The sequence below is a fragment of the Galdieria sulphuraria genome (genome assembly GCF_000341285.1).
Source record: "Galdieria sulphuraria unplaced genomic scaffold scaf_4, whole genome shotgun sequence".
Taxonomy (NCBI): Eukaryota; Rhodophyta; class Bangiophyceae; order Galdieriales; family Galdieriaceae; genus Galdieria; species Galdieria sulphuraria.
The window spans coordinates 151,739-178,521 of NW_005178471.1; the positions used below are offsets into that span (position 1 = coordinate 151,739).

General features: G+C 38.1%; 15 protein-coding genes across 15 annotated transcripts in view; 8 read left to right on the forward strand and 7 right to left on the reverse strand.

Moving 5' to 3' along the window:
• The window catches only part of Gasu_07930 (cytochrome-b5 reductase), a 2,114-nt gene extending 1,338 nt beyond the window's left edge, over positions 1–776 (forward strand). The window contains exons 1-4 of the mRNA XM_005708511.1: positions 1–3; positions 72–162; positions 217–381; positions 439–776. The exon at positions 1–3 is cut by the window's left edge and continues 1,338 nt beyond it. Of these exons, the coding sequence (XP_005708568.1) occupies positions 1–3; positions 72–162; positions 217–381; positions 439–660 (481 nt within the window). The 3' untranslated portion in view covers positions 661–776. The remainder of the gene's footprint in view (positions 4–71; positions 163–216; positions 382–438) is intronic.
• A 31-nt stretch (positions 777–807) lies between these two features.
• Positions 808–1,962, reverse strand: Gasu_07940 (uncharacterized protein). Its single transcript, XM_005708512.1, has 2 exons — positions 1,688–1,962; positions 808–1,638 (listed from the first exon to the last, which is right to left on the reverse strand). The coding sequence occupies exons 1-2, from the start codon at positions 1,924–1,926 to the stop codon at positions 882–884; spliced, it is 996 nt and encodes a 331-aa protein (XP_005708569.1). The 5' UTR covers positions 1,927–1,962; the 3' UTR covers positions 808–881.
• A 10-nt stretch (positions 1,963–1,972) lies between these two features.
• Positions 1,973–3,481, forward strand: Gasu_07950 (nicotinamide n-methyltransferase). Its single transcript, XM_005708513.1, has 10 exons — positions 1,973–2,128; positions 2,178–2,299; positions 2,351–2,403; positions 2,454–2,513; positions 2,561–2,688; positions 2,740–2,850; positions 2,900–2,974; positions 3,031–3,103; positions 3,159–3,220; positions 3,264–3,481. The coding sequence occupies exons 1-10, from the start codon at positions 2,087–2,089 to the stop codon at positions 3,321–3,323; spliced, it is 786 nt and encodes a 261-aa protein (XP_005708570.1). The 5' UTR covers positions 1,973–2,086; the 3' UTR covers positions 3,324–3,481.
• Position 3,482: 1 nt separating this feature from the next.
• Positions 3,483–4,857, forward strand: Gasu_07960 (myo-inositol 2-dehydrogenase). Its single transcript, XM_005708514.1, has 5 exons — positions 3,483–3,897; positions 3,947–4,114; positions 4,156–4,204; positions 4,262–4,656; positions 4,705–4,857. Exons 1-5 carry the CDS (start codon positions 3,571–3,573, stop codon positions 4,822–4,824), a joined length of 1,059 nt encoding a protein of 352 aa, XP_005708571.1. The 5' UTR covers positions 3,483–3,570; the 3' UTR covers positions 4,825–4,857.
• A 78-nt stretch (positions 4,858–4,935) lies between these two features.
• On the reverse strand, positions 4,936–6,662 carry Gasu_07970 (serine racemase). The gene is made up of 3 exons (XM_005708515.1): positions 6,493–6,662; positions 6,041–6,425; positions 4,936–5,973 (listed from the first exon to the last, which is right to left on the reverse strand). Exons 1-3 carry the CDS (start codon positions 6,641–6,643, stop codon positions 4,971–4,973), a joined length of 1,539 nt encoding a protein of 512 aa, XP_005708572.1. The 5' UTR covers positions 6,644–6,662; the 3' UTR covers positions 4,936–4,970.
• Positions 6,663–6,672: 10 nt separating this feature from the next.
• Positions 6,673–7,713, forward strand: Gasu_07980 (CDP-diacylglycerol--glycerol-3-phosphate 3-phosphatidyltransferase). Its single transcript, XM_005708516.1, has 3 exons — positions 6,673–7,157; positions 7,215–7,382; positions 7,435–7,713. The coding sequence occupies exons 1-3, from the start codon at positions 6,681–6,683 to the stop codon at positions 7,564–7,566; spliced, it is 777 nt and encodes a 258-aa protein (XP_005708573.1). The 5' UTR covers positions 6,673–6,680; the 3' UTR covers positions 7,567–7,713.
• Positions 7,714–7,717: 4 nt separating this feature from the next.
• On the reverse strand, positions 7,718–9,002 carry Gasu_07990 (N4-(beta-N-acetylglucosaminyl)-L-asparaginase). Its single transcript, XM_005708517.1, has 7 exons — positions 8,766–9,002; positions 8,505–8,705; positions 8,346–8,456; positions 8,194–8,294; positions 8,013–8,139; positions 7,888–7,957; positions 7,718–7,835 (listed from the first exon to the last, which is right to left on the reverse strand). The coding sequence occupies exons 1-7, from the start codon at positions 8,994–8,996 to the stop codon at positions 7,771–7,773; spliced, it is 906 nt and encodes a 301-aa protein (XP_005708574.1). The 5' UTR covers positions 8,997–9,002; the 3' UTR covers positions 7,718–7,770.
• Positions 9,003–9,012: 10 nt separating this feature from the next.
• Gasu_08000 (ribosomal large subunit pseudouridine synthase C) lies at positions 9,013–10,160 on the forward strand. Its single transcript, XM_005708518.1, has one exon. It carries the CDS (start codon positions 9,025–9,027, stop codon positions 10,099–10,101), a length of 1,077 nt encoding a protein of 358 aa, XP_005708575.1. The 5' UTR covers positions 9,013–9,024; the 3' UTR covers positions 10,102–10,160.
• A 7-nt stretch (positions 10,161–10,167) lies between these two features.
• Gasu_08010 (ubiquitin-conjugating enzyme) lies at positions 10,168–17,272 on the reverse strand. Its single transcript, XM_005708519.1, has 5 exons — positions 10,877–17,272; positions 10,829–10,842; positions 10,589–10,775; positions 10,250–10,538; positions 10,168–10,218 (listed from the first exon to the last, which is right to left on the reverse strand). The coding sequence occupies exons 1-5, from the start codon at positions 17,250–17,252 to the stop codon at positions 10,209–10,211; spliced, it is 6,876 nt and encodes a 2,291-aa protein (XP_005708576.1). The 5' UTR covers positions 17,253–17,272; the 3' UTR covers positions 10,168–10,208.
• A 5-nt stretch (positions 17,273–17,277) lies between these two features.
• Positions 17,278–18,902, reverse strand: Gasu_08020 (NAD-dependent epimerase/dehydratase). Its single transcript, XM_005708520.1, has 5 exons — positions 18,672–18,902; positions 18,607–18,620; positions 18,433–18,554; positions 18,173–18,331; positions 17,278–18,119 (listed from the first exon to the last, which is right to left on the reverse strand). The coding sequence occupies exons 1-5, from the start codon at positions 18,788–18,790 to the stop codon at positions 17,397–17,399; spliced, it is 1,137 nt and encodes a 378-aa protein (XP_005708577.1). The 5' UTR covers positions 18,791–18,902; the 3' UTR covers positions 17,278–17,396.
• Positions 18,903–18,912: 10 nt separating this feature from the next.
• Positions 18,913–20,021, forward strand: Gasu_08030 (haloacid dehalogenaselike hydrolase). Its single transcript, XM_005708521.1, has 6 exons — positions 18,913–19,071; positions 19,121–19,272; positions 19,320–19,400; positions 19,465–19,690; positions 19,750–19,797; positions 19,856–20,021. The coding sequence occupies exons 1-6, from the start codon at positions 18,966–18,968 to the stop codon at positions 19,951–19,953; spliced, it is 711 nt and encodes a 236-aa protein (XP_005708578.1). The 5' UTR covers positions 18,913–18,965; the 3' UTR covers positions 19,954–20,021.
• Positions 20,022–20,212: 191 nt separating this feature from the next.
• On the forward strand, positions 20,213–22,723 carry Gasu_08040 (transducin-related protein / WD-40 repeat protein-related protein). The gene is made up of 2 exons (XM_005708522.1): positions 20,213–22,040; positions 22,096–22,723. The coding sequence occupies exons 1-2, from the start codon at positions 20,266–20,268 to the stop codon at positions 22,682–22,684; spliced, it is 2,364 nt and encodes a 787-aa protein (XP_005708579.1). The 5' UTR covers positions 20,213–20,265; the 3' UTR covers positions 22,685–22,723.
• Positions 22,724–22,727: 4 nt separating this feature from the next.
• Gasu_08050 (thiamine pyrophosphokinase) lies at positions 22,728–23,602 on the reverse strand. Its single transcript, XM_005708523.1, has 3 exons — positions 23,565–23,602; positions 23,327–23,518; positions 22,728–23,271 (listed from the first exon to the last, which is right to left on the reverse strand). Exons 1-3 carry the CDS (start codon positions 23,586–23,588, stop codon positions 22,762–22,764), a joined length of 726 nt encoding a protein of 241 aa, XP_005708580.1. The 5' UTR covers positions 23,589–23,602; the 3' UTR covers positions 22,728–22,761.
• A 329-nt stretch (positions 23,603–23,931) lies between these two features.
• On the forward strand, positions 23,932–25,172 carry Gasu_08060 (uncharacterized protein). The gene is made up of 6 exons (XM_005708524.1): positions 23,932–24,122; positions 24,172–24,299; positions 24,346–24,512; positions 24,557–24,619; positions 24,673–24,767; positions 24,825–25,172. Exons 1-6 carry the CDS (start codon positions 23,965–23,967, stop codon positions 24,958–24,960), a joined length of 747 nt encoding a protein of 248 aa, XP_005708581.1. The 5' UTR covers positions 23,932–23,964; the 3' UTR covers positions 24,961–25,172.
• Positions 25,173–25,196: 24 nt separating this feature from the next.
• Gasu_08070 (ATPase) lies at positions 25,197–26,781 on the reverse strand. The gene has a single exon (XM_005708525.1). It carries the CDS (start codon positions 26,768–26,770, stop codon positions 25,238–25,240), a length of 1,533 nt encoding a protein of 510 aa, XP_005708582.1. The 5' UTR covers positions 26,771–26,781; the 3' UTR covers positions 25,197–25,237.
• Between the last annotated feature and the right edge of the window lie 2 nt (positions 26,782–26,783).

Below are 26,783 nucleotides of genomic sequence, written 5' to 3' on the forward strand. Positions count from 1 at the left end.
CTCGTTCGTTTTGCAGCCTCCCATCCAGAACAACTTGTCAATGTACCTCTAGGCAAACACATATATGCCAGAGCTTGGATCAACGGAAAGGAAGTAAGAAGACCTTATAATCCCATCAATAAACCCAATCAAGTGGGTGGTTGTTTTGATATTTTGGTCAAGGTGAAAGAGTTTTTTCCAATATATTTCATTGATGGGTTGAACGATAACTTATAGATTTATCCAGCTCCGTACGGTCTCTTTTCTAGATATTTAGACTCATTAAAGGATGGTGATTGTGTCGAATTCCGTGGTCCGAAAGGCAAATTCGAGTATCAAAGAAATATGAAGAAACGTCTTGGAATGATAGCTGGAGGAACTGGAATAACTCCTATGTATCAGGTTTGTAAAATAGATTGGGTTGTGAACAATATTTCCCATATTTTGTAACTATCTCAGTTGATAGAGACGATACTGAATGATCCATTGGAACGAACACAAATAAGTTTGATATATGCTAATCATACGGAACAAGATATTATCTTTAGAAACAAATTGGAATCTTTTGCATCTCAATTCCCCAATCGACTGAAGCTCTATTTTGTGTTGAATCAAGTAAGCAATACATATAGAGTGGTTGATATAGATTATTCAGACTCTTTTTTGCTCATAGCCGCCTAATTCATGGTCTCAAGGGATAGGTCTTATCAATGAAAAGCATATACAACATCACATAGGTTATGCATCTCCTTCTACTAGGGTAAGTATAATGATTGGATAAAATTCTCAATTCTAAAATTTTACAGATTTTGGTTTGTGGTCCACCTGCAATGACCAAAGCTATGATGATATTGTTGAACAAATTGGGCTACAAAGGAGAAGATATTTTCAAGTTTTAAAATTTATTCTTCTGTAGAATGATTGTCTTCGTCCATTGTGGATATTCTTTCCGGTTCTTGTCCATCAAAATATCTTTCTTCGATATCATTCTGTATCCATTCCATCCCATCATAATCTTCATTGTTGTCTATAGAAGAGTAATCAAAGAATGTTGCATCATGTCCATTTAGAAACCGTTGTCTCATAATAACCAAAAGTTCTTCTCTGCTTTGTTGAAAATCATCCAACGTCCAATTGGAAATATCACTTTCATTCTCTTCATCACTTGCTTGTTCCATTAGTTGTTCCTCAATATACTCTCTTTCCATTTCATCCTTCATTTGACCAAAAGTATTCGAGTGCAACATCCTTCTCTTTGCACCAGACACTGAACTGTCTTTCTTCTCCTGTCGTCGTTGCTGCATTCTTTTTTCAACAATATTCTTTGCGTCAAAATATTCCAACAAATAATGGGTCAAAGGCCGAACAGGTTCTTTTTCTGGAATATGATGAACAACTTGTGATTTTTTCTTACTTGCAAAAGTTTCTTCTGAAGCTCTTGAGGGATAAGCGTGAATAACAGCATCATGGTTACGAATTTGTTCCAACTCTGCAGAATTGAGATAACTTGCATATCTACCCCATAATCTGTAATACAACAAAGGGTCTCTCAGCTCCATTTGTTCATCCGAAAAATATTGACCCCTTGATATGAGACTTTCCATAGCTGCCAGCCTTCTATTTCGAACAACGTTATCTTGTGAAGAACACGAGTCCCCTCTAGAAGTAGAAACTCAATACAACGTTAACAACTCAAAACCAAACCAACCTTTGTTTCCTTAATCTCCATAATTCCGTTTTTACCAACCACTCTTTTTCTGCAAGCTTCCCAAACAAAGATTCTCGTTCCATTTCACTGATAAAGAAGCCATAACGGTGCAAAAAGTATGCAGGGTTATCACATAAACAACTGTGAAGTTGTTCCACAGTTTCCTCAGAGTGACCCTGCTCATACAGCTCGTTTGCAAGTCGTTGAACTATTTCTAAACGTTCACTATTGTTCTCCATGAAAAGAAGAAACCATCAAACTTTTATTGGGTTCCTATCAACTTATACATTCATACAATTAGAGACATGAAAAGCAGTTTGAAAATCAGTTAAAGTATCTTAAAGATCTCGTTTTTCTCATGAATAGCTTTCTCGAAAGAATGAGTTCTTTTCTATTGTGATGGACGAAATGGACGATATTTTACAAGATACTTCTTTAGAGGTAGCTTTGTTTTGGTCTAAAATAGGAATATTTGTACTTAAAAGTGAAGAATGTTTTTCGAGAACCTGAACATTTTCGAGAGCAAGTTCCCGACTTTGCTTATACAAGCTATTCTAGTCCGAAGCAAGGCTATTCTTTCGAGAACATTAGACTCGTTGGAAAACATCCACTGTGGGTGCTTTTATTATTATGAAAGGCAGTCTATAACCACTATTGTTCCAGATGGGGTCAGTATCTGTGGAATGGTGCAGTTTTGTTGGCAGATATTCTCTCTGGTATGATTTGTTATTTCTTCGAGTGGACTAAAGGTGAAAGTTGTGGACAGGAGAAGCTCCCATTCCTTCCGTAGATATCCAAGTGCACAACAACCGAGTATTGGAACTTGGTAACTATTGTCCTTCCATTTTTGTTTATAAGTTAAACTGTTTTTAGGTGCTGGAGCAGCCGTGCCTTCGTTGATGGCTGCGTTACGTGGCGCAAGTCATGTATTGATAACAGATTATCCCGATAAAGAACTCGTGGAAAACATAAAATACAATGTTACTGAATATCTTCCAATGGTAGTGCCCAGACTTGGTATTTCTCTATTTCTGTTCAAAGAAGTGTGTTAGGAGATTCAGAAGAATGTTAAAGTTGAACCATTTCAGTGGGGAGATTCCATGTTTTTGGTTAGATATCAAAGAGAAGAATGTTGTTTTGACAAAATATTTTTGGCTGATCTCGTAAGTCGATGCCATCATACGTTTTCACTTAATATGTATTGGTTTCAAGATAAGCAATCACTATGCTCACCACAAGTTGCTTTTGTCTTGTAAGCAATTGCTAAAACCGGATGGTATTGCCTACGTATGTATGAATGATTGGGCTTTAAAGTATATATGAATGAAGAAGACAATCGTTAGGTTTGCTTTAGTCATCATCGACCACATGTCATAGAAAAGGATTTAAACTTTTTTCATTTAGCGTTATCTTATGGTGGGTTGTATAGGAAAGTTTTATGACGACTACCACTGACGACACAAGTACATAGGACTGAAACCTACACATCGGATCACCGTACGTCGTGACTGTATGTTCCCAAGTGATATTGGAGTAAGTCCATGGATTTCTAATTGCATGTTACTAATATCTCTAGTCTCAAGAAATAAGGTCGCAAGTTCACTTATGGACACTTTGTCGGAAAGAAAACGATTGAAGTGATTCCTTTTGAAAACTTGCGAGACTTGAAACAATTGATGGATGGGTTATGATAATAATATTATTCATTCTATTTGGTCTAGTTCAATGAGAGAATAGATAAACTTTTTATAGAAACCTAAATGCACATATGTAAATGAACAACACATTTCTATATAAAGCGAAGACTTTCAATTGCGGGTTAGTGATGGTTGAGAATGATACGTTAGAGCGTTGTTCCTATTGAGAATTGTTCAAAGTTGAATATGCACAAAGCCTTGCGTTTAGTGGTTGTAGGAACTGGTAGAATGGGTAAAATCCATATCTACAACGCTGCGACAAGCTTGAAAGTAAAATTAGTGGGAGTTTATGATATTCCAGAAAAGAGAAAAGAAGCTTCAAAACTTGTAGCAGAAACGGGATCCAAACTCTATGAAGATTGGCACTCTCAAGTATTAGCAAATACAGAAGTTGATGCTATCGTCATCGCCTCACCTACGCATACCCATAAGACGTTGACTTTGGATGCGTTGGAAAGTGGAAAGTCGGTATTATGTGAAAAGCCTTTGGGAGAAGACTTTATAGAAATTCAGGTAAGAATGCATTTTTCATTTGAATAAGTAGCAACTAGACTATGTATAGATGTGTCACCAGAAAGCAAAGGAGAAGGGACTCACGTTATTGATTGATTGGAATAGACGACTCGATCCTTCTTTTATGAAGCTTGTATCAGAAGTACGCAAAGGCTTCATCGGGCAATTGCAAATCATCAGAGTTTCAGGTCGAGATCATCCTGTGCCACCTTTGCAAGTAAGTTTTGACACCGTCTATCCGAATTCTTATTTCGATAGTTTCTTCGCCATTCTAATAGTTGTATATTTCGAGATATGATTGTACACGGTGAGTAGTTTTTGTTGTTGTGGCTTTGAATGGTTTATATATTCATATTGCTGTTAGATGTTGATTTGGTGAGGTGGATAATGAACTCGGAACCCATTTCAGTATATGCTACTGCAACAAGTTGCTTACCAGAATTAGCTGGTTCAGGCATCTACGATACGGCAACTGCATTGATGGAGTTTAAAAATGGAGCAGTTGCCATGTTGGATAGTGCAAGAAATGCTTGTTATGGATATGATCAACGTTTGGAAGTTTTTGGTGACAAAGGAATGTTGTCGGTAGAAAATTTTCCTTCGAATGGTGTAACGTGGTGCAATGAAAATGGAATAAAAAAGGAACCCTATGTTTGGAGTTTTCCCCAACGATATCAAATATCTTTTCGCAATGTATTGGAACATTTTGCTGATGTTGTGTTGCGAAAACATTTGCCTATGTGTAGTGAAGAAGATGATGTAAGTATAAAAGAGAATGTTGTTGAAAATAGATCAACTTGGAGGTAGTTTGGTATTTACAAGGTCGTCTCAGCTATGAGTTTATCAGCTTCATTGAAAAGGCGTGTATTTTTGGATGAAATGAATGAAAAGTTTTTATTACAACAAAATACAAATCATAAGTTGTGACAACTATTTTGGAATAAAATCAAGTGTCCATATCAATGACTTGAAAGAAGGAAGAAGCAAGATAAGTGGCACTAGAATGGGTGACAGACAGACAGTTCTTGGATATGCTTTCATGACAACAAAAAGTATATTCCATAAAATAAGACTTAACCAAGGCGAGTGAGCCATGGAAGTTTATTCAAATCTAAATTTCCACCAGAAATAATCACACCAACTTTGTTCAAACCTAAACGTTGAAAGTCTTTGGTTAAACAAGCAGCTGTAGATACTGCTCCTGAAGGCTCCACTACCAACTTCATTCTTTCGAAAATCAACTTCATTGCATTTATGATTTCCTCATCGCTCACAGTGATTACTTGTTTCACATGATGATGAACAATAGTCCAAGTCAAGTCACCTAAACTTGTCAACAGTCCATCGGCAATAGTATGAGGACTCGTTTGAGGAATAAGAACACCACTTTCCAATGACTGCTTGGCATCATCAGCACCAGCAGGTTCTGCTGCCAATATCATACAATGTGAAGATAAATGCTTTGCTGCAATACAAGTGCCAGAAATAAGTCCACCACCACCAATGGGTGCAATGATTGCGTCCAGATCAGGGACCTCCTCTAAAAGTTCTGCAGCAGCAGTTCCTTGGCCTGCAATGATATCTCTGTGATTATAGGGTGGTATATATTCTCCGTTTGTCTGTTGAATCACTTTCTCTGCAGTTGATTCCCTCGCTGGTAGGTTGGGTTCACATAAGATGACGTTCCCACCATAACCTTCTACTGCGTTTCGCTTTACTGAAGAAACATTGGAAGGCATAACAATATGCGCTTTCAAACCTAAGAGACTTGAAGCCAGTGCAAGGGCCTGAGCGTGATTTCCAGAACTATGCGTGACTACATCGGTAACTTGAGGTTTTGAGAGGCGAAGGGCACTCAAGGCGTTGTATGCACCTCGAAACTTGAAAGCGCCAATTCTTTGAAGATTCTCACACTTGAAATAGAGTTGACTACCAGATAGATTATTCAAATAGGTACTAGTAAAAACAGGTGTTTTATGAGCTACGCCATGAAGTCTACTTTGTGCCTTGAGAATATCTTCCCAACCAACCGGATCATTATTTTCTTCTTCCATAGAAGAATTCAACTCATTCGATCTGTGTGATTTGTTGCTCCAGCAGTTGTTGTATCTTTTGCTTCTTTTCATTCAAAAGGAGCATAAACTTTTTCAACATCTTTTCTTCCATTCTATTCTTTTCTTCTCTCGTCAAATGAAGTGCTCGTTGCAACTCTTGATTGACTGTTTCTTCACGTTTCACAACTCTTTCCAGCTCTTCATTCTTACAACGTAACATGGTCAATACATCCCAAATATTTTCTAGAAACGTGCCAGCTGCTTGACTTTTCAACTCCAAAGAAATGATAGGTAGTGGCAAGTCAGATAAAACAACTCTCATAACTTTCAAGTAGATGGAGTCTTGTGGCCCATTATCTTCACTTGTCAACACAACAACTGTCGTATCGTCCGATGGTTGTTTCAACGCATCTGCAAGTATTTCTATTCTACTTTTCGAGACTTTGACAGAAGTGCCCACGGTACTTTCATCACCTATCATTCAAAACAACCAATAAAAGAAACATAGAAAGATAGACACTTCAACAAAACAACAACATACCTTGTCCAAACCAAAAACGAGAGCCATCAGAAACAGAAACGGAAATAGTTACTTGGGTCATTCGAACCAAAGTAAGTAGTGGCTGTTCAGAGAGTGCAGAACCTTGAACATTCAACTTGCCACTCCAAGTCCAGTCCAACTGGCCAGTCATTCGATATGAGGATGAAAAATTTCAAGTCGTCGTGCCGATGGAATCTTCACTTCAGCTACTTGCGGCTCGTTTCAGATATGTAAGTTCCAAAGTGGCCCTATTTTCTAGAAGACTTGAGCTTGGTACAGAGTCTAAACGTCTATTATTATCTCAGTGGCTTCGAAAGGAACCTACTTATCGTTGGTCTAAACAAGCTGCTTCCAACTGGCGTAGTTTTCGTCCATCCGCCTTGGAACGCAGAAATATCGTTACATCTGACCACAATAGAAAGGAATGGCATATTCGGGAAACATTAGAAAAACAAGTTTCTGACTGGAATATTGCCAACTGTATTACGGGCACTAGGATAGCTTCTATTCCTGTTATTGCGTCGTTGATTTATTGTCAACAATACGAAGCAGCTTCGATGGGTCTTGCAGCAGCTGGTGTGACTGATTGGTTGGATGGATTTCTTGCTAGAAAATACCGTTTATCTACTGTACTTGGCTCTTATTTGGATCCTTTGGCTGATAAGGCAAGTATTTTATATCCCACGTCACCCAAAACCTTCGTACTTATCAAAAGTGCATAGTTATTGATCAACGCTCTAGTGTTTACACTATCTGCCAATCAACTGATACCTTTTACTTTGGCTCTACTTATTTTCGGTCGTGATGGTTGTCTCATCTTTGGTTCTGCTTACAAGCGTTGGGAAACGATGAAACAACTTGGAAATCACTCCCTATCCGATTTCTTTCACGTAAGACAAGAAAATTTTGATGGTTGGATGTTCTTTTTATCAAAGGTGAAAGGTATCTCGTATTGAACCGTTGAAAATACAACCTTTGGTTATCAGTAAATGGAATACAGCTGCACAGTTTGTACTGATTGGATATAGTTTGTTTCATGGAATGCATCCAGGTAAGTATTTGCTACAGATATAAGTGAGTTGATGATGATTGTATAGACATGGCCTATGATCATATTTACGTGGCTGTGATTGCGCTAACTACTTTGACTACGATTGGTTCAGGATTGGCCTACGTGTATCAAGTCTTTTGGAACAAAAAAGGAAATGTGTTTCAACGTGTTGCTATGATGAGGCAAATGAACCGACCAAAATATTTATAAACTCTTTCAACTCATGCTCAACATAAGTGTTTCCAAATAGGATAATTACTTTCAGATAAGTTTACTTGATGGACTTGTACTCCTAGAAAAGTTGAAATAGCTATACAACACATGCTCATATATATATATATTACCTTGTTCATTCCAGATGGCATATGAAAAGCCTTGATGTGTACTATATGCCCCATATTCACCAGCACAATTCTAAACAAGGCATGTCATCTCCCATCGTTTATCACAACGAAAAGCATTCACCAACCATAGCTACAAACGCAGCTTGACATTCCGGAACTTGGCTTCGTAACCTTGCAACTACTACTTCACAAGCTCTTTGTGGTCCCAATCCATGACGCATTTCTTCCACAATTTGGTAGGCACAACAATATCTTCACAACCCAATGAAAAATATTCCTCCATACAAACAACAAAAACAGACTTACTTCATTATAACATCTCCATCTCCAGTACTCGTAGCTGCTCCAATACCATTTTGAGCATATAATCCACAACCAAATATTGCGGAATCGCCCACTCTACCATCCTACCAACAACTATAAATATCTACATCATCATCAAACCTGCGCGTTCGTACTTGTTTGAAAGCTGCACCACTCGTTGCACAACCTGCGCCAATAACTGATTCCTTTGTAACATCATCGTATGTACAACAAATCAATCCCACAGTATCGCACAAATCGTTGCTCTTTATCACATCAAAAAAAAAGTTACAACGGAAACAACCCAATCATACCGCTTGATCACTCTGCTTTTGAAACTGTTCCCAACGTTGTCTAGCATACGGTGTTAACAAATTGGCATTATCAACTGACCGGAAACCATATTGTTCAGCTAATTTTTGGGCACCATAACCACAAAGGCAAGGATGTCGACTTTTCTCCAACACCAGACGAGCTATCGGTATTGCAGCTGGGAAGCCTTGTAACGATAACACCTAAAAATATATTACATATATGTACATATCCATCAACCAACCCATACTCTTGTAACTCACCGATCCTCCTTTCCCGTTGCCGAGCATAACAGCAGCATCGAGTTGTAGTATTCCTTCTGCAGTAGGCAATCCTCCATAACCAACACTGGAAACTTTCGGATCGAGTTCCACCGATTCAATTCCACGTACGATGGCATCGAGTAATGCTTCATTGCCTGTATTCTCATGCTTACCTAATATGGAACTTGCGTTTTCGACAGCTTGTAAACCAAAATCCCATGTGGCAATCATAACCGGATGAAAATGCATTGGGAGAGAGATGATGTTGTGGTTACGTTGGATTTGTTATCCATCGACAAAGTCATCCAAACTAGTAACAAGACGTTTTTCCACGTTCCTTTATGACAATAAGACAGAAAAGGATGAATTGATTCTCACCGTGACAGAAGGAGACCACGACACTCGGTTAGATCGTTTCTTACGTCGTCAGTTGGGTGGGAGACTACCACAGTCTTTTTTAGAAAAGTGTATTAGAAGAGGTTTCATCAAGATAGATGGTCAAACTGTAACGAGAGCTGGTGAGAGAGTGCGTTCGTCTTCTATTCTTTGTGTTCCCAAACAACTGGAAAGCTTCCGTGAAGCTGATGGCGATGGCACAGTAGAAAGGCAGAGACCCGTATTATCTCAACTTGTGAAGGAAAGAGTGCAAAATTGGGTGCTTTACAAGGATACCAACTTGATGGTTATCAATAAGCCTCCCCTTCTAGCTTGTCAAGGAGGAAGTGGTTTGAGGGATTCTCATCTAGGAACGCTACTCCCTGCTCTTTCTTTGGATAACGAAGAACCTCCCAAGTTGGTACATCGTTTAGATAAAGAAGTGAGTGGAACATTGCTACTGGCCAGAAATTCCGTTGCTGCCAAAAACTTGGCTTTACTATTTCAACAACGACAAGTAAAAAAGTTGTACTGGGCATTGGTCATAGGCAATCCTTTACCCACTCAAGGAGAAATTAGAAAGGCTGTGGATGGAAAAACAGCCATTACCAGATATCGGGTGGTTGAAAAGTTACATTCCGTTGCTGCCTGGTTGGAACTGGAGCCTATTACAGGTAGAAAGAGACAGTTGCGACTGCACTGTGCACAAGTTCTCAACTGTCCTATTTTTGGAGATGAAAAGTTTCCTTTCGATCGTTTGGAAGAAAATACGCATTTGGTGGCATATCAAGGCTTGTCTCATTTGCTACGACGACCTAAAGGAATTCATCTCCATGCCTATTCCATTTCCTTTCCAAATATAGAAACTTTGGATAAACCACAAAAGACTTGGAAAACAGTAACTGCTCCACTGCCTTTACATATGGAAAATACTTGGAATACATTAGGATTTCATAAGTAAACTCCAATCCATTTTAGTTAGAGACAATGACTAACTAAAATAAACGAGCACAAAACCTATGAACATCAACAAGGCTACTATCCAAAAAAGTTTGGAAATAGGATTCTCTATTCTTGGCTTTGTTCTCGGTTGCTTCTCCAACAATAACAGTGCTGAGCTATCCCAATCTTGTCTTATCCACTCGGAAAATAGTTGACAAAACGTTTTCGACTGTGCATTGAATCGGTGAGATAACAAAGCTAGTCTCCGTTTTTCCTGTACACTTGTTTTCAACGTATTCATAGAAGTTTCTTCGGACACCATGAAAGAAAGCAGGCCATTCAGTACCGCAGCAGTAGACCATAACGGATTCCAGGTTTCAGGATGAAAGTCACTCATAGATAAGCAAAGACGAGTATCCGTCTGTAAACGACCGTTGGGTGTACATAAATAGATGGCTTTCACTCAAGTAAATAACAGTAAAATCTCAAACTAGTATACAACTTACCAGGTGGCTTGTAAGGAAACTCTTTTGGGAAAATCAACTTTCCTAAATAAATACCTCCTTCATAACAGGTATCGGGAGGTCCCTCCAAAATAAAGTACCAAGTTAGAAAGTTTTTAGGACACGGAACAACATGTATATATTGTGGAGGGTCCTTTTGTAGTCTTTTGAGTTCCTGTGTAAGTCTATGCTATAAAGTGACAAAAGTAAAAAGTATATTACGATATCAATCACACTACTTACGACGCAAGTTTGAGCTGCCATGAACAATTTATTTCACAAGATAGTTACGAATAGGCTCTCCCGATAAATCTTCCAAATATTGAACCACTTGCATTGTCTTTTCTTCGAGTGTTTCATCTTCCAAACATTCTGCAAGTAAAGGTAAAGTTTCAGGCAACAATGAAAGGAAACGATGGCCCAAACGGTGTATCATCTGTTCGACACACACCATAGAAACTTGTTTCACTTGATCCTTATCTCTACACTTGATAAGAAGAAAACGATTCAACGAAGCTAATCTTCTCTCAGAAGCAACAATAACATTATTATCACTATCTTTTTCATCGTTGACGGATAACTGTTTCGCAATCTTCTCCGCGAACAAACTTATCATGGAAGCCAATACATTTGCATCGATCATAGTAGCATTGGAATCAAGTCTACTCTCTAAAAGATGGAAGATACTGTCAAAAAGGGATTCATCTCCATGACTTGGTGACTCCATTAGATATTCCCGTATCGCATTCACTGCTTCCATGATTCCTCGTCTCTCCAAAGACTTGCGATATCCAATAATTTGATTGGAGTCGGCAGACTGCCATTCCTTTTTTCTTTTATAAAACTTCCAATCGGTGGAATGATTCTCCATCTTCTTCCAATACTTTTCCAATGAAGGATAACTTGCGACCCAAAGACACCAATCCAAAACATAAGAAAAGTAAGGTAGAAAAAGTTCCCGCAAACCTTGAGCTAATGAACAAACGACCTTAAAAAAGGAGATGAGCCTTTCATAGCAACAACGAAAAGGACAAAGATCATCCCAATGATAAGGAATCATAAGTTGTGGACTGGAGAACTCTTCTTCACACCAACCAACTAATCTCATAAACAACACCTTAAAGTCACTTTCCATCAGTCGCAATGCTTGTTTTGTAAAAATATTTCCAATCTTGTTATCCAACTCTGCAACCTCCTCTTCATCTAATAATAAACCCATCTCTATGGATTGTCTTCGAATATCCAATGCTTTTAATAAACAACTAAAAATCTCATGTTGATGCGAACGAAGTTCCTTATTCGATACGTTATCAAACCATTTTTCCATACAGCACAATAGAAAATGTATTCTATGAATAGATATATCTTCCAAACCCGTATTTAGTACTGGCACCGCTACATGAACTCGAAGATGGCTCATAATCCTTTGCATTTGATCCATCACTTGTTGACCAAATGTATTTTTACAACTTGTCGAACAACATTTCAACATGGAACAAACACACGCAACACTCCAAAAATGGCTCAAATGATCTTGAAAACTGGAAACAAGAACAATGACGGCTCGAATATAGTTTTGTTGTTTGATATTTTGCTTTTTATCGTTGGCCATCTTACAACAACGTTCCCAAACCGTAGTGATTACCTGCAATAACTGTGGAACATATTCCACACAAGATATTCGTAGTCTTCTTATAATCGTACTCAAACAAAGCATACTTGAAGAAGCCAGAGTCTTTCTCTTCTCACAACAAAAACTCATCAGTGGTTGCAGTGCGGGTGATAATTTCTCCAACAAGTTTTCGCGAGGATACATATGCACACAAATATCTAAAGCAGCAATGGATGCCATTCGTAACTTACTGTCCTTCACTTGCACTTTGATTACAATCTCCAATATTTCAGGCAAAAGTTGAATACAAATAGAATGTTTGATTCTTTCCATAGTCCCATACCATGTTGCATGTTTGGTTTGTTTCCATTCTTCAGTATAAAGTAGTTGGGAAATACATGTTAAACCAAGATAAGCCATTTCATTCGACTCCATACTGAGAACATTTTTCATTGCTCGAATAAACAAAGGAAAAGGAAACAAACAAAGTATCGATGATGAATACTGTTCCTGAAACATTTCCATTCGGTCTTGGCTTCCAACAGAAAAGAAAAACACTCTTTCAAGTAAAGAGACAACACTTGTCTCCAAATGATATTCTTCAGAATCCATCCTCATCACACTATGGTCATCTTGCACATGCCAACTGCGAAACATTGGAGATAGTGTTGTGCAACGTACCCATTCTAAACTCAAATGAAATATTTCCTCTTCAAAAGTGGTATCCATAGTTTGCAAAAATTGTTCCACAACATGTATCTGTATGGTCAAAGGAAAACTAAACAATAATCTCTTATAGGGCTCCCAAAAAGTTTGGATATTTCGATCTCCACCTTGTCTCCTCCTTAACGTTGCGTCTCGTAGCAAATAAGAAAACAAAATAGTCTCCAACTTGCATTGACCCAGTGATTCGAAAATATTTCTTGCCAATAACAGACAACTTTCCGAGTCCAAAAAAGACAACAACTCAGTTATAAATGGAACAGTAATCATATCTTCCCTATCGTCTTGTGATAAAATGGCAATAACTGCAGGTGTTATATAAGATATGTTACTAATCACGTATTCCGTATTCGTCGTTCTTAACATCCATTTCAAAGCATTGGTAAAATTCTCCTTCAACTCGGAAGGAAACAAGCTTGTAAGATAACAAATCAAACGAATGAGTGCAGCGCGTGAAAATGCTCCTGCCCATGGCTGTTGTTCGTCTTGCGTAAATATTTTCAGATTCAGAGAGCCAATCGGAAATCGCTTCCCAAAATACTTGCATAGTCGATACAAAATAGAAACAATTAGTCCCTGTGCATAGGAAGAAGCGGAAGATTGCACTTCTTCGCCTCTATTTTCAAGAGCTTTTGATAATATGGAAAGATAAATAGTCAATGACTTGACCAAATGGCTCAAATCATCTTCATCGTTCAGTACATCAATGGATACATTAGCGAATACTTCCAACAACGGTATGGAACGCGATATTACCAAAGGCAATTCTTCCCAAGTTGCCATCTGCGAACCTTTGACCATATCTTCCAATTGAATGAGAAACAATGAAATATCTACTTCAGCCAACTTCATAATCAGTTGTCTTACTTGCAATACAACGACATCTTCCTGTTTCGTATCCATCCATAATTGAAACAAGACGAGTGCCAAGTCTTTCCATCTCTGTTGATTTCCACAACTGACTACGAATGGCCACCTCTGAAGAAATGCAATACGAATACTATCCGTATTCGATGTTATATGATTGAAATAAACATCCCATATACGTTGATTTTCACTGGCAACTTGTTGGTCCTTTTCATCTACAAATGTAAAATAACGAGTTATCAAAGAATACGTGTTTTGCAATTCATCCTCGTTCCAATCTTTCAAGTTGTCTTCCAAACGCTGCAATAATTCTACTACAGTTTCCAATAGCTCCAAAGAAATGGTTTGTTCTTCATCTATCGGCGCCAATAAAATGAGTAGTTGGATATGAAAATCGGAAAAATATTTCATTTCAAAACAGCTTCGCAACATGGCAACTTTAACATCATCGGATAATCTATAATGGACTAGTGGTACAGATGGATCTTGCATCTTTGAATCTTGAAGAAACATCCCCTTTCCAACAAGTTCTTTCTTCCTATCATCTATTTCATGACTTGTACATTTCCATGCGCTTTCGATAGCTGGTCGTGCCGATGGAAAATATTGATATAGAACAAAAAAGATAGACATTCTAAGGTCATTCTTCTTTTTTGTCTTTTCAACGAGGAAGTATAAAGCTATCCAAAATGGTCGAAAATGAAACTCATTATCGAACAATAAATGTACAATGTTTTCTTCCATACCACTCTTCGATAATTGGCAAATACAATCATATATCATTTCTCGATCAAACAGGCTCCATTTCCATTTGGAATTTTCCAGTGGAAACAAAATAGTAGCAAGTAGTTGAGTTCTCTTGGTAATACGAGTCCTCTCGTCGTCCATGGTTTGATAGAACTGTTTCAACACACTCATACCACCAAAGAATAATAGGGAACCATTTGTTTCTAAAAATAGCCTTCGAAGAAATAAAGGATCCATCCAGTTTGCATGCTCTGTCCAAGCACTCTTCCATTCAGAATCAAGAGGCTTGTTTTTTGAAAGTCTTCCATCTGAAAGTATCCACAAAGCAATACATTCTACAAAGCACGTCATGAGCCAATATATCTTCTCCTTCAGTGAGTTGTTATGTTTTTCATCATCGCAAGTGGTACGTAAAAACATATTCAGGACAACCGAAATAAACAAAAGCTGGTGAAATGTCATTTGCATTTGCCACGGTTGTTTCTTTTCATAAGAAAGATTGTCCAAACAATCCTTCATCAACTTTTCGACAATGGATATAATATACGTCGACTCATTGGTTCTGCAACCTTCCTTCGTCATCCAATTGGTCAATACTGCAATCATAATAGAAACAGAGATATCAGTCTCATTACTTGTTGTATTCTCAACGCTATGATTCACTTCCTTTCTACTCGTTGCTCTACGCCACAAAGTCATCCAACAATGAAATGCAGCTTGCTTCACATCCGAATCCATGTCTGGATGGAATACAAACGACAGCAAAGTTCCCAATAAAGAAGGCGTTATACATGTTGACTCATCTACTTGAAGCAATGGCAACTTTTGTAACAATGCTAAAGTTATTTGCTTATCCATGTTGTCCACTTGTTTCCATATCCTTTCCAATCTACGTTCAATTGACCAGAAAAGCAAGGTACGGACTGAATTCTGTAACTTCACATGTTCTATAAATAGTTCTAAAACAGATTTGACAACTGATAAACAATCTTCCATATCGATATGACGAATCAAGGTTTCTGATATATTACGAAATATTTCTTCAGTGGAGTGATCTTCCTCCCTACTTGACTCCAAAGGTACCAATAAGTGTTGCTTCAACATTTTCAACGCATATTCACGAATAGCTGCTTCTGGATGTTCCAAAACACCTAACAAAGTTTCTGCTATAGTCTCATTGCCTTGATCAAAAACAGTCGAGTCCATTTCTTCACGATGAATAATAACTGGCAATAACATGGAACCACTAAATATACCAAAAAGAACTCCAACAAGTTGCTCTCGAATGGAAGCGTTCTTGGATTGTTTTAAATATTCTCGAATGCCCAAGTCGAGTTCTTGAGTATTTGCCATAGTCTTCAGTCGGCTCATGACCTTTTGCAAGCGTTGTAAAATAATGGATTGGGATTCTGTACTAGATAAAGCAATATTATTCGTATTTTGTGGTTTGGATGACAACATTTCCAGATGTCTTTCATAAAATTCCAATAGTTTCTTAATCAAGTGACCTAGGAACTCTTGTACAGGCATCAAAGTAAAGATTTGACACAAAGCTTCCAAGTAGTCAATATGGGTAGTCAATTGCTCAATCATGGAATGACACAGAGCTATCATAAATGGCTTACTGTAGTCAATATCCAACTCGCTCGCCAATTCCTTAAGTATTCTGACCAGAGTATTTTCATTCTTACACAACTGAGAAATATTTTCTGAGGTTAAAATGGCATCTTTCATTTCCTTTTTCACATCGCAATGATAAAAGAACAATAGCATTAAACATTTTACCAGAGACTTCAACAACTGATAAAACATGCTTCCTTTTTCCAATGGATAGACTGCCTGAGTCATGTTTTGCAAAGAACAAACTGACTCAAAACTACAACACAACGCATTCATACACGCTGACAGGATATCCGAGTTCAACTTGAATCTTTCAAAAAAGGTGCATAATACAACTACGCTTGCATTACGATATTCCAGTAAGGAGTCCCAGTCACCTTGTCTCATTTGAATACCTAAAAGGGTGTCCAAAAGAACATCTTTCATGATGATGTTGTCTTTCTCTCCAATCGTTTGCAACTTTTCCCTCACAAAGACTGCCCAAAATGAGAACAGCTGTGAAGCTCTGACTGAACGTTGTGCACAATCTTTTGCAGTTTGTGTGACGAATCTCCAAAGCCATAAAGGTGCCTGTTGTCTTAAAGTATTTCTTTGTAAAGACTCCTTGTGTTGACAGACTGGTTTCAAGAATGTCCAGCGAGTTGGTTCTAGTTCACAGGCACTCAACACTCGACTGAAAGGTGGTGTGGCATGAAAGGGTAGCGCCAAAGCAATTAGGTCATCCACGTTTCTCTTTCCTGCTTCCAGTCCTCTAATGAGCCATTCTAAACACTTGTGAGTTGCTCTTAGTAGGAAATAGGGAGAGGCCAGTAAACAGAATTCTCGAATTTCTTTATCTATACCCCTGTTCTCTTCATCATCCTTCAAATTTCTATCAATAGGATGCAATAAAGAAAAGATGCTGTGTTCAAAACGACAAAATCTCTGGTCCAAGTTTCTAAGAGTTTCCAAGCCTTCCACTGCAAGATTCAGTATTTGTTCAGTATCTAACTTTCTGGATACTTTGTCATCAAATAATATGGAAGGAGGTGCTTTTGTTCTGCGATAAATACAATCACCTCTTGCTTTTATATTTTCCAGTTGCTTAGCAAGTGCCATGAAAAGGGAAAAGAGGCGTCGATGATAATAATCAGAAAATGGCCGATGCTCTTCTCCTTCCACTTTTGTTTTATGAGGCTTTCTTTCCTATACTCCAAGACTTGGATTGTCTCTCTCCCCCACAAGTATATATATATTTTTTATTCAAACCAACATACTTTTGGCTTCCTTTAATGACTCTAATATCTGGTCATCTAGAGAAAAGTCAAAAGAGATAGCATTTCTTTTCTTCTTTTCTATAAAGTCGTTTTCATAGGAGTCTTTTAAACCCGAAACCAAATCCCAACGTTCCTTCCATTGCAATTCTCTTTCAGCTTTAGCACAACTACAGAAAAAGTGCTGTGGTCGAAATGGAAACGATTTCTTATCCTTTGGAACCTTTTTAGGATCATAATGGATCAACTCCAACTTATTGGGGTCTTTACCAGCTGCAATAGCACATAGCTTAGCAAAACCATCAAAAGTCACCGAATATCTTCCCTGAATATTATAAGTTTGTGAAACAGCTTGTTGATTGCCTAAAGCAAGAACCATTGCCTTTGCTAAGTCTTCTACATGACCCAAACCCGTAATATGTAATCCATGTCCAGGTATCGGAATAGGTCTATTTTGGTCGATGCGTTTGAAAAACCACTCTTCCACAGGATTATAATTGCGAGGTCCATAAATATAAGTAGGACGAATACAAGTAAAGGGTATCCCAGATTGTTTCAAATATTGTTCGGTTTCCAACTTTCCTTTGTGTCTTGAATTGTGATCAACTGCATCTTCTTCCCTATGTGGAAGTAATCCACTTTCCTTGTAGACACCAGCACTACTCATATACATATAATGTTGTATGGAATGGCCCAAACCATCTATCCATGGCTATGATAATATTATTACAATCCGCATTAAGGTTTCCTTTCCATTCTACTTGCCTTGCTATCTGATAATTCTCTTCCGTTATTATCAAAGATGGCATCCCATTTTTCACTTTGTACAACACGTAAAATATCCTGAGGATGGGTGCGATCTCCCTTTATCAAGTGAGTATTGGACATTCTTGTTTGGAAATCTTTCTCAGTTTCACCTCTTATCTATTCAAAAAGCACACAATAAGAGTCACCATATTGATATAATTATATATATATATATATATATATATATATATAAAAGAGAGAGAGAAAATATGATTTACCTTGAGAGAAATATCGCCAATAGGAACGCTACCTCGATTGAACAAGACAACTTGGTGACCAGATAATGCCAATTCTCTAGCAATATATAAACCACTAAACCTTGTACCTCCTATTAATAGTACTTTCCATTGCTTTTGGTTTACAAGCCATCACTTGTACTCCTTGACGACAACGGTTTCGATGAGTTCTATCACTCAAAGCGTTGGTAAATACAACACTATAATATCATTCCAATCACCTTGTAAATAGTAATCCATTGTTCTTTCTTAAGAAATGACTTTTAAAACCTGTTGTGGGTTGCCAAACAAAGAGTTTAGAGTCACCAGTAAACAACAACAACATGTGATCCATTCCCATCTCTATGTGAATTGAATACACAATGTGGATTATTCCATCTCCCATCGTTACTCTTCATCAGTTCAAACCCAAGTTCTTAACCAAAACAAAGAATATTGGATTGCCTTTACACTCTCCTTGTCGAAAGTCAACATGCTCTTTTGGCAGACAGATTTTGAGAAATATTCCTTTGACCATGCAAGAAAATAGAGGAATCATATTTGATTGTGATGGTGTCTTGATAGACTCTGAAGAACTACACAGAATATCTTACAACAAGAGTTTTCAACTCCATCATACAGGTAGAACAAGTATGCTTCAGACAAGTCTTGCAAGAATGACGTTACATAGGTGTGGTTTGGGACGAACCGTTGTATGAAATGTTGCAAAATACTGTGGGTGGTGGAAAAGAAAAGATAACTTGGTACTTTACAAAAGTGGGTTGGCCTAGTGGAATATCTACAGAAGAAGAGAAGCGTTTGCTAGTGAACAGCATACACCAAGTGCGCTATGTAATACCTTTGTTTCTTTGTTGTTCAATAGTTTGTAGGATAAAACTCAATATTATATAGAACTCTTACGTAAAAGCACGATACCATTGAGGCCTGGAATAGCACGCTTCATCGATGAGGTAGCTATTATATCTAGTTCAAAGATAATATTTCATTATTATTATTATTATTATTATTCTAAAGGCTTATGCTCGAGGATATCGTCTTTGTGTTTGTTCTGCTGCCAACCAACGTGCAGTTAATCTAGTTATGGAAAGAGTATTGAAGGAACGCGCTGGGAAGTTTTGTTTGGTCCTAGCAGGTGACGTGGTATCTCGGAAGAAACCGGATCCAGAAATATATTTATTGGCAAAAGACAAATTGGGTCTCTCAAGAGAGTCATGTGTCGTTATTGAAGATAGTCAGATTGGTAAGAAGCAACATTTGAAATGGAGTCCTTTCATATACTCGTATGTATATATATATTAGGTTTGCAAGCTGCCAAAGCTGCTGGTCTTCGATGCATAATCACTCCCAGTAAGTAACAAGGAGTTTATAAATGCTTTATTTATTGTAATATTACATTTCTATATAGCCAAATATACAGAGTCACAAAATTTTCAAGATGCAATTGCAGTATATTCTGAACTTGGAGATAATGTGCAGATTGATCAATTCTTTTTACAACCTTAATATCTCTTTGAATTCATATGGTGAAGTCTCCTCAATCAAACCAAAATAATAAAGTTTGGAAAACTCCTTTTGTTTCAGATAGGAAAGCCAACGTTTATCCATACCTTTCTCTGTGGGGCTAAAGAAGAGAACATCTTAAAAAGGCTATTATATGGTTCAGCTTGTGCAGCAAATCCAATACAATATAATATACTTTGTATTGAACCATTCAAAGTGGTAGAATGGATAGCTAAAATATTCTCTTAGGTAAACCATCATCGTTGCTGAGAACGACCAACGGCCAACATTATTTTTTATCGATCGTGTTTTCATATGGCAAAAGACTCCGATAGGAATGAAAACCAATCAGCTTATGTATCTTCAAAGCAGCAAACCTTCCAAATTGCCTTACACCGTTGTAGTTTCGTAAACTTTGAGACAAGTGCTGTAGTTGCAATCTGTCCTGATTGCAGTCATAGTGGCAACCAATTCTTTGTGGCTAGAGAAAATGGAGACCTGGAAACACGTAGTGCGTTTACAGGTTGGGCTGTTCAAAACTATGTTCCGAGTACTATAAAAACTGGAAAATTTATCACGAGCATAGTGGAGCTTGCAGTTGACAAAGTTATGACCAGTACTTTAGATGGCTTCTTAACAATATGGGATATGGAGAGAAGAACGCAACTGTATCAACAAAGTCCAGGTGGAGGAGCTATATGGTGTATGGAAGTGGACCCAACGACAACAAACGATACAAAGACAATTGCAATAGGTTGTGAAGACGGTCGAGTGAGGCTGATTCATATAGCAACCAGTCAATTAGCGGATGCAACGAACAGCAAAGATTTGGTCCAAGTAGAGCTGCTAGAAGCTGGTCAATCCAGAGTACTCGCAATAGCTTGGTCGTTAGAATCTACGTCATTCTTGTTGGCTACGGATGACTCTGGAAATATACGAAAGTTAGATACTGAGACACGAAGATGTGTACAAGTTATGAAGATAACCCAGCAAGGCGTACCAGCTGTTATATGGTCTGTAATTGCCTTAAAGGTAAATAGTAACCATCATTATTACGCTACCGGAGACTCTAGAGGGATTCTAACGATATGGGATGCAACCACCTGTTCTGTGATAAGCGAATTCGCCGTGGAGAATTGTAAAGGAGATATTACTTGTTTGACAGGTATTGTTCATGAAGATAGTCAAGACCCAAACTTGGCTTTACCAGATGTTGACATATTGTTTGGTGCTAGTGATGGAGGAATCGGTGCTATAAGGGGTCACTGGACATCAACAGAACCTAATAAATATCACTGGATTCCCGTGAGAGGCCGAAGCTTACATGCACGGGATGTACGAACAATAAAAGCTATCGGCAATCATCGTATCGTTGCGGGAGGAGCAGACTGTCGCATTTCTATTATAGACACTAACGACTTTTTCTCGGAAGCTCCTTGTATTCGTTTATATCCTTCAAGACAACCACACAGGCCATCTTGTGCTTCCTACTATCGTAACAAGGATTTACTTGTTGCAGAACATGACCAACATGTCGATTTTTGGAAGGGTAATTGTAAGATGATGGATAAAATTTTATTTAGATACAAATCTCGAAAACGAGATGGTCATATTTGTGCATCAGCAGTCTCGGAAGACTTTACTTGGTTTGCTGTGGCCACAACAACTGTTATTCGAATTTATCAAGTGTCATGGGTAGAGAATGGCACAGTGGCGATGGAAGTAGATCCATTTCAAGTCATTCATTCATGTGGTGGTGCTCGCCAATTGCTATGGATATATGAAAGCAATACTTGCAGTTATTTATTGGCACTTTCTAAAGAAGCAGAATGTATATTTCTGCATACAATATTGAGCAATCAAAATGCCGCTTCCATAGAGAAGCCTCGTTCGATTCAATGGGCTGACTGGATCCCTACTAAAGTGTCCAAAAATGCTTCAAACTCCTGCACTATAACTTGTATGACCCATGCTAAAGAGAGTACAAATGCAAGTGAGATGTCTTTGTTCTTTGCAGCTGGAGATAAATATGGTAATGTGTTTATTTTCGATATACGTCACTTGGACAGTCCGGTAGCGAGTTTGCAGGGGTAAGGATGTTTCTTTTGGCTCAACGTTTTGTTTCTCAACTTATATGTACGTTAGTTGTTTGTCGGAAAGTGTCGTTTCTATTCGTTTTCAAAAAAATGTGTTGATAGTGTGTGGTTGTCGAGGTCAAATCCAGTTGTTTAGGATCGAAGCTGACTCTGGGAAATGGAAGATGGACAGATTGTCATCATGGTCGGAGAAGTCAATGGAATGGGTTAAAGAACAGCTGATTTTGTCGCTTAACTTGTTACCTATCTATGGACTGGATATAGATGTCGACTCTTCGTGCTTTTTGATATATGGGCGTCATTACATCATCTTATTGCATTGGGAGCAGTTCGAAGAGGTCATCAACAAAGGAAACCATTTGGAGGATTCCATGGACCTTTCTGAGACTGGGAAACCAAGCCAAGACTCTAGCAGTGAAAGACACAGCACAATTGCAAAAAAAATCCAAAAAGTGCCAACGAAGAAACTAAAGATAATGTATCCATTAGAAAATGTTGTCTATGCTTGTTTCATGAGCGATCAAGAGAAGAAACAGACAACAGACAACATGATATCCATCTTGTGTTTGGAACATCGATGGGAAGATATGTTGAGCCACATGCCACCTGCAGTACTGAAGAAGAAGTTTGGAATCTAATCAAAAATGACTCTCCTTTATATGACCAAAATGGAAACACACTTCGTAAATCATCGATTACCTATTGAATTTGTTGTCTACAATATATTCCTCAGTTTCAATTCGGACCACCATAATAGCGTATCACTTGTCTCAATTTCCACAAAACTATCTACTATCTCGTTAGAACTACTAATAAAGGAACCAAATGATAATGGTTGATGATCTAGATTCCAACGAAGCCCTGTAGTTGTCGCCTCACGACAGATGGAGCCAATAGGTATCAAGCCACACAAAGGTCCTTCTATGTCTTTCGAACATACAATGCAATGTTTTCCTCCAGGAAGCAACCACATGACTTGATCCAACGATAGCAAATAGATCTTTCTAGGTAAAAATTTATGTAGAATATGAATATTCGCAAGCTGTTGATCCATGCGACCACCTATGCCACCAAGTACAACGGTGGGTAAATCTTCGATATTAGGTTCAATAGAACCTAAGCACTTTTCAAAATCGTTGTAAAATTGGTTAGAATTCTGAATAATATTAACTTTCTTTGACGCATAGTATTTGATAACTTCTGGCCGTATAGAGTCAAAATCACCCTAAGCAAAAGAAAAATTAACTAGATGATTCCAGAGAAACTCCAAATGCGAATACCTTTATGACGTTGGGAACAAAACGATCTCGTTGATCGGTTCCAAAGCAGTCAAACAACCTGTTGCTACCCCCGTCTGCACAGACAGTAAACGCTGCAGATTGCCAAAGTCTCGAGACTAGCGACGCAGAAAAGCTCTCGCCGTTCAAAAGCAATAAAGAAAGCGACCTTGGCAAACCCTGCAACAACTTCGACTAAAACAGTGTGAATAACATAAATTAAAAGGTATAGCAATCTTACTATGCAAAAAAGGGATTGATTCATAAAAGGTCATCCAAACAACGGAAGATTTCTAAGCGAAATGAGATTACCTAAAATAATCTTCGATATTTTAAAATTCTGCAATAAATAAAGTTAAATTAAAAGTTGTATCTTTCAGGGTAATCATTTGAGAAAGCAGCTTTAAAATAATTAAAATTTTAATTTTTAATTTCGAAAAACATTCGATTTTTAATGTGTACTTTAACAGTTGCTGGTATTCTCGGTTAAATGTTATGTTTGTTTTTATAAAGCTTCAGTTTGGTTGAAAGGCAATTTTAATTGACAATACATCAGATTATTTTTTGGGACAGAATGCCAATATTATCTATGAAAAAATCCCGCTCGTTTCATGGAATTTGTGTCCTGAACGGTAGACTGGATGCCTGATTCGCTATACGACAGTCTCGAGTGCCTTAGTGAGAAAATTGAAGCCGAGGGCTTGTACACGACCTTCAGCTCAGATAAATTGGTCAGGAGGATTAAGAGGTCCTCTGAAACTGAAAAAATTATTCTTAGTAGATTTTTGAGAGCGAGAAGGTCCTCTTATTATTCGAAACATTCTTTTTCACTCCTGAAATTTATTTAGATTCAATGTGGATTCTGCTTTTGATAGTTTTCTTGCTTGTTTGAAGTTTCGTGAGGCTGAAAATGTCAACAGCGTTGGTCTCGACGAGTTTAAGAATCCTCTTGCGACGTTTCCTTTTACTACTACTGGTATCTTTAAAATGTTTTTATTTGGTTTTGGCTCAGTTGCATGAAGGGTTTTGCACTTTTGATGGTGAGCCGTTACTTTACGGAAGAGCCAGTGCATTGGATCGATTCAAGATTGATCCTGCTATCTTTCATCGCGGCTTCATATCCTTTTTGGAATTTCTTGGGGACACTTTCGAACCTAGCACAATGTTTGTCATCATTTTTGACTTTACAGTAAGTTTTTTGGAGCAACCTCATTGGTAGTTGATCAAGTCTAGGATTTTTCTCCTATTCGCAACGTTCATTTCGGTTGTGCCCGAGATATGCTCAAAGTGATGCAGGTATGTCCATCCAGATTTGTTTCTAGTTTCTTTAATGGAATACCTTGGAATAGGATTTTTATCCCGAGCGGTTATCCAAAATATTCCTTGTCAACTATCCTTCTACTTTATATGGTGTTTACAAAATAGTTTCACCATTTATCGATGAGTAGGTCATACATAGAGATTGTGCGCGTGTGTTGGATGATTTCATGTTATTTATTAGGAATACTCGTTCCAAATTGGAGTGGATTCCAAAGAACAGCCTTGAACAGTTGTTACGATACGTTAGCATGGAAGCCATACCCTATAGTATAGGGGGCATGGCAGTATACCCAGTTCCTCCATTGTCATCGCAATAGTATAGGGTTTTTGACCACACAAATTGGGGAGGAAGAACAAGAGGAGGAGGGGAGGGGAGGGGAAGGGAGAAAAGAAGAGGGGGGGTTTGATTTGTCTACCAATACGTCGTTAGTTTGTACATTTTTTTGAATGGTGCAATTGTATGTAAACATTCCACTTGATATCAACGGGGGCAAACGGAACCCATGAAAAAAACACAGTGCTTGTTTTGTTTCCAAGTTTTGAATGATGATAATCGCAAGGGATACAACCTAGTTTGTTTCTCTTTTACACAAACTACAAGTTATTTTTTTTTTCAGTATTCCCGCAGTATTCCCGCTTTCCTTCGATGACTTCACTCTCAAAAGAAGAGTCGATTGGTAACAAGTTGGATGTTCCTTGTTTCTCCATCAACATACTTTCGAAATGTTTCCGTTTCAACTCCCCATCATTCACTTTTTCTTTCCAACAACACAACAGCACGGAACGCAGTAACATGGACCAGTCTGCAAGATTCCACATGCAAGTGCTTTGAACGATCCAATCTAGAAATTGGTTGTCTTCTACTTGCTTCTCCACGGTGACTCCTACGTTCTTCACATGTTTCAAAAAATTGCACAAATATCGATACCTCTGATAGTTGGTCGGTAAATCCAACTTTTTTTTGTATTCCAATCTTCCAGGGCGCAACAAAGCGGGATCTATTTTATCCAAATCTTGTGCTGTTGCCAAAACAAAGAACTCCGGTTGACGCGAAGTTGAGAAGCCATCCATTTCCGATAAAAATAGACAAGTCAATCTGGAAAGACTTTCAGCTGACGTGCCATCAGCAAAGTCTCTCTTCTGGAACACCATATCTATTTGATCCACAAAAATGACACAGGGTGAGAATCTACGTGCTGCTAGAAAACATTGTTTCAAGGTTTTTTCTGATTGTCCTATTGCAGAGGCCAATAGTGATGCTCCATCTAGAACGAATACAGGTAAATGAAGCTTTTGAACAAGTCGATGACATAAACTTGTCTTTCCCACACCACAAGGACCATAAATTAAGGCACCTCGAAAAGGAGTGACTGTGGTAGGAAATACTTGTTGGTTCTTTTTCATTGAATATGTGATAACGGTGACCAAATCATTGAAAGTTTCTGATAGAGAGCTTTCATCATCGCTGCCAACTAAGAAATCGTCCACTATGAAATTGGATGATGGTTTATGGTTGCTTATCCCTATTTCCGGGTTGTTTTGTACGACAAAGGAGAAAGTTGCCTCAAGACTTCGTTGCCATTGTTTTGCTATCGAGTCGTGATCTCCACCCTTACAATAAACCATTCGTAAGAACGTTGTCACCAAATATGAGATATGCCCAAAGACGCATCCCTTCCATCCAGGAATCATGTTTTCACGTTGCACGAGATCCAAAGCAACACGAGATATAGTAGGATTATCTATTTTTTCAAGCCAATAAGACACCATATGATGAATGTTTTCTCTTGACAACGAAGGAACGCAAAAGGAATGAGGAAAGTACTCGTCTCGTCTCAAAATGGGGTGTAGTTGATTTTCCTCTCGTGTGATAAGTATCCATAATATTCGTTGTTGGAGGTTCCTACACGAGTCCAATTCTTCAATAAACCCACACATAGTTTTCTTTTCCAAGGACTTTTTTCCAACTACCCAATGGTCGGCGTCATCGATAATCAATAGGATAGGTTTCTGTGTTGGAGCTGAAACTAGAATATTCTTCAAAGGACTATCCAAATATTTCCCATAGGCATATATCCAATCGACAGCTGACCCATAGTGAACTTCAGAAGAGAAGCGAGTGGCCATACACTTGGCGAAG